Raw genomic sequence first — 5,000 nt, 5'->3', positions numbered from 1 at the left:
ATATATATATATACATATATATATATATATATATATATATATATATAATATATATATATATATGTATATATATATATATATATATATATATATATATATATATATATATATATATATATATATATATATACATATATACACCTGCCCCGCCTTCCCCACCTCTTCCAAGTCAACCCAACCGTAATTGGGTACCAGCGTCAGATGAAAGTTAAAGATAGGTCATGAGGCTGGCAACCTCCATCCTAACGTTATACTGAGGAACGAAAAAGCTAATATCTTCCGTTGCTACTCTCGAATGGAAAAGAGATGTATGGTGGATAAACATCACTCTGTCGTCCTCGATTTGATCTGTGTAATCACACCACTTCAAAACACGTTAATTTGTCTTTTCACCTGTGCTAATCTTTGAAATGCATCTTTGATGTATTTACGCTTCGTACTCCTCCATTCCAGTTAACCCCACACATACTATGCTAATAGTTAAACTTACTCTTTGCTTCTGTGGATATTCCCATCTTCCAGACCTTTTTCTGAGATCTTGCAACCTATCTAACGACCCATTTTCGACGAGTCGCCGCTCATATCATCTTCCAGTCATTTAATACATTCACTTACAGATGTGTTACTATAATCATTCAATGCCCCATCTCCTTTGACTCAATTTACCCTTTACAGACTTAGCTCATGTTAATGTTCACTTTCAGTTTTGAGTTTTCTTTAAAAGAAAACTGCTGAGATGGCTATTTTTCCGTCCGTCCGCACTTTTTCTGTCCGCCCTCAGATCTTAAAACTACTGTCCGCCAAATTGATATGGTGATCATCCACCCTCCGGTCATCAAACATATCAAAAAGCTCAGTAGTTTTTATTTTACATAAAAAATTAACCATGATCTTGCGTCTGACACCGCTATAGGTGTCAATAACACAGGCCACCACCGAGCCGTGGCTGAAAGTTTCATGGGCCGCAGCTGAGATTTTCATGGGCTGTGGCTGAGAGTTTCATACAGCATTATACGCTGTACAGAGAACTCGATTGCACCGAAGAACTACAGCGCATTTTTTACTTGTTTTCTTTTGTTGTCACACTCTCCTTCACTAATCTACGTAACTTCTCTTCAATATTACTGTCTAATACTGTATCATCTGTCAAACTTGTAATACTCACATTCCATTCACGACCCTTCCTCTTATAATTCAATACAAACTGGCACCATTTCCGTCACTTCAGCCATGAAATTTTTAGACAGGCATGGAAATATAATATGCCTTTTCGACTTGTACACCAAATCAGCCACTCTTCCCCCTTCATATATTGACAAAAGCTTCTTTTACATTATAATAACTTCTAATAGCTCACAGTAAATTATCTTCTATGCACCAATACCTAGTTTCTCCAAGCTGCATATTTTTCTATTCTATTATATTTTTTCTTCTTAGTCTTTGTATGCTGCACAGCTGTTTCCTTTTCATCTCAAAATTCTGACGCAGCTTTTTAGTAAAAAACGCACACGTTGTTCCTTGTCTAGTCCCAGACAGCTCTTCCTGTATCAGTCTTCGTGTCTCTGTCCGTCTTCTTTTTCTCTGTCAGTTCACCTAAATTCTTATTCTGGAATATAGTCAGTGACGAAACCATATTCCTCAAGCACGACATCAAATACGGTAAATTTTACGGTCCGAACTGGGTCTTTCCTTACTCTCTCCCTCAAACTGAAAGCTCAGTTCAGAATGAAATGTTGTTCGAAAGCGTCGTATGAAAAGTTAATTGCTCCCTTTTTTTGGTAGAATTTAGTATTTCTGGTAAGTGCAGCGTTCGTTTTCTCCGTTATTTACAAGATCTTTTCTCTGACATTTTCCTTCTTTTCAGGTCACAGAACCCGAAACCCCCCAAGATGACGAGGCACCGGAGGAATGCAACCGACAGTCAAAGGACCCACAGAGGTTTGCGTGAAGAGATGTTGTCACCGCCTGAGGATTGCTCGTCATCGCCGTCATTATCACTATCGCCATCCTCCTTATCATTATCCAGATCTTTTCCGCCATCCTGGAAAACCTCACTGGCCATTAACCCAACGACTCGTCTGTTTAGAAGATGGGGTGACTCTTTCCTCCTCCTGACAATTCTTCTGATGTCTTATCCTATGCTTTCCTCGGCGGCTTCATCTCAGAGAAGAGTCAACGCCCGCTTCCTAAATCTGACCGCCACTTACGACCGGGTGTACAGAGACCTGGACGCTGGCATGAGAGACCCCAAGAGACTGGACGCGGCGTTTCGAAGTGTCGACATGGGCAGGGCGCTCAACGTCTTCGATGTCGCCCGCGCCATCATGCCAGGTGGGTTTCGCACCTAGACCTAGTCTGTGAAAGTTATGTTTTTGATTGCAGTTTTGTGATGTCATCTTTTCTGCCCGCATTTTTATTCTAATTTACTTATTTATTTATTTTTTTGTTTTTGTTTTTTCGGAACGTTTTGAATTGCCCAATTTGGCACTTGTGGACACTCGAGTTTTGCCGGATATCATCTTTGTGTTTACAAATTCCTTATTCCGGTGCCTCGGGCGTATTTATATACCTATTAATACCTCAGCATTTTCTAGGTAGACACTTAATTGATTACTAGAGATTTCCTGATTAAGGTATTTATTTAGTGAACTGAAAATTAACGGTAATTCGCCATGCTGATGCCTGTGTGCTTATATCTTAATGTAAAAAGTAGCACATAATAACCAGAGCATGTAAATAATAAGCGATGAGCCGTAGTTCATAACATTAAAATCTAGAGACCCTTGTGTATGCCAAGTCTAATCACCATCTGTACGTCAGGTAAGAAATTTCACGTTTTTGTTGCATGAATATTTTCGTATTGCATGAAATTTTTGTCTGACATATTCTTAAACCCAATCCATTTTCTCGTTTTAATGTAGGCAATACAGTTAAAAAGTTAAAGTCCTCCTGGGCCTCTGTAGGTTCATAGGGCAGGCGCTGATCTCCTGTTTATTAGGCCGACAGCCAGTGGGGGACAGGGCCCAACGCGTATGACACGTGGCCAGTGTGTCGCTAGGCTTACTGTTTAACTCCTCAGAAACTCCCAGAAATATTTGCTGCCACTCAGTTCCTGTAAATTACACGATGAAAAGATTATCGCTGTAGAAGATTAACATTTTCTGCTATATTATTTGTCATCGACAAACATGATTACAGATTCTCATTATTATATAACGAGGGAATAAATTCACAGACGTTTTGAAATCTTCCAATTAGAATTTCCTTATTTTTTTTTCTAGGTGGTAGAATTTCTACTGAAATTTTTAGTTACCGATCTGGGCAGTAAAGAAACCTGGTTGAACTCTCTCTCTCTCTCTCTCTCTCTCTCTCTCTCTCTCTCTCTCTCTCTCTCTCTCTCTCTCTCTATATATATATATATATATATATATATATATATATATATATATATAAATACACATACACACACACTTATGTATACATACAAGCACCCACACAGACACACACACGCATGTATATTTACATATAACACATATATACATATATATACACACTTTTTTTAGGTATCGAGTTCATAAATATAAGATACTCAAGTGCTTGTAAAGAAGCTCGAAATGATATGAAACAAATATCGGGGAGTTGGTGCCGACATATTTGGTTAGAGAGCTGTATAATGTTTAGGACATTACGACACCGTGAGAGATTTCCGTGGCAGGAATTATAAGATTCTTGTAAAGAAACAGAAAACTGTTAAGAGTCCTTTTGTATAGACAGGATTCATGCGGCCAGTAAAATATTTCAGAATGATTGGCGTATAGTGTATGACTGTACTGTATCAGTTGACAGTAACTAAAAACGTGTAAAAAATGCCAATCGACTTTTCTATACAGCTGCTACAGCGTATAAATCAAGGCCACCGAAAACAGATCTGTATTTCGGTGGTCTCGGTACAATGCTGTATGAGCCGCGGTCCATGAAACTTTAACCTAGGCCCGGTGGTGGCATATCATATATCGTTGCCAGAAGCACGATCATGGCTAACTTTAACCTTAAATAAAATCAAAACTGGTTTCCGAGGCTAGAGGGCTGCAATTTGGTATATTTGATGATTGAAGGGTGGATGATCAGCATACCAATTTGCAGCCCTAATGTGGTTCAGATTCCTCAATAGTTTTTAAGATCTAAGGGCGGACAGAAAAGGTTCGTACAGTATAAAAAATGCTGACGGACAGACAAAGCCCCGCACAATAGTTTTAAACTAACTATTACAGAATGCTAAAAACTCTGAGGCTAGAGCTGAAGTTTAATTTCATGATTGGATTTCACTAAATCTTTATTTTCTTTAGTGTTACTATAGTCCACATATGGAATACTTACCTTGTTTCCACTAAAACTTGTAGACTGTTGTAATAATGTATTTCAACCTGAGAAAATATAAAATAGTGCATCTTCTTTATACTTATTTTTAAGAACACGCTACTTAGAAGTTCTCCGAGAAATAAAAGTGGATGTATCTAAAAGATTCCATGAAAGAATGTAATAAAACATACATGGGACAAAATGAGACGTTGGTTGCTCAACTGAAACAGCTTTAGTATAGTGGAAGAACAGGCAACATGTCAGATGTATTATTTATGCGTATGAATGACAGTATTCACTGTATTTACTGAATAGAACCTAATTAAAACATGTTTTGTAAAGATCTGTTGAAGCGAAGTTTGATTGAAACTTGTATAATTTAAAAAGACTTTGATAAGTTATTATATCATCCTGGATTTACATACAGGACGGAATTTTAGTGAAAGGCATTTTAGAATAAGTAGGTTATGAGGTGCATCCATTGTCTGGCAATTGACAGTACTACTTGTATTATGAGGAAGTCAACACTTGTACCTGAATCCTGATGAGGCGTATAAATACATGAGAGCCTCGGTTCTCCTGGCTGGATGCAGTTATAAACATCACGCTTCTTCAGTGATTTGATATATTCTGATTATGTT

General features: G+C 37.8%; 1 protein-coding gene across 6 annotated transcripts in view; it reads left to right on the top strand.

Annotated features, from left to right (window-relative positions):
• LOC136826574 (proclotting enzyme-like) overlaps positions 1-5,000 on the top strand; it is a 184,016-nt gene that overhangs the window by 93,466 nt on the left and 85,550 nt on the right. For all 6 annotated transcript variants that reach the window (XR_010849656.1, XR_010849657.1, XM_067083785.1 and 3 more), the window contains one exon: positions 1,865-2,331. Coding sequence is in view for 4 of the 6 variants with exons in the window: in XM_067083785.1 (XP_066939886.1) it covers positions 1,865-2,331 (467 nt within the window). In the remaining 2 variants the exon portion in view is untranslated. The remainder of the gene's footprint in view (positions 1-1,864; positions 2,332-5,000) is intronic.

Source organism: Macrobrachium rosenbergii, chromosome 3 (genome assembly GCF_040412425.1).
Source record: "Macrobrachium rosenbergii isolate ZJJX-2024 chromosome 3, ASM4041242v1, whole genome shotgun sequence".
NCBI lineage: Eukaryota > Metazoa > Arthropoda > Malacostraca > Decapoda > Palaemonidae > Macrobrachium > Macrobrachium rosenbergii.
Note: the sequence above shows the minus strand (reverse complement) of the source record. Positions and strands in the feature narration are given on the sequence as shown.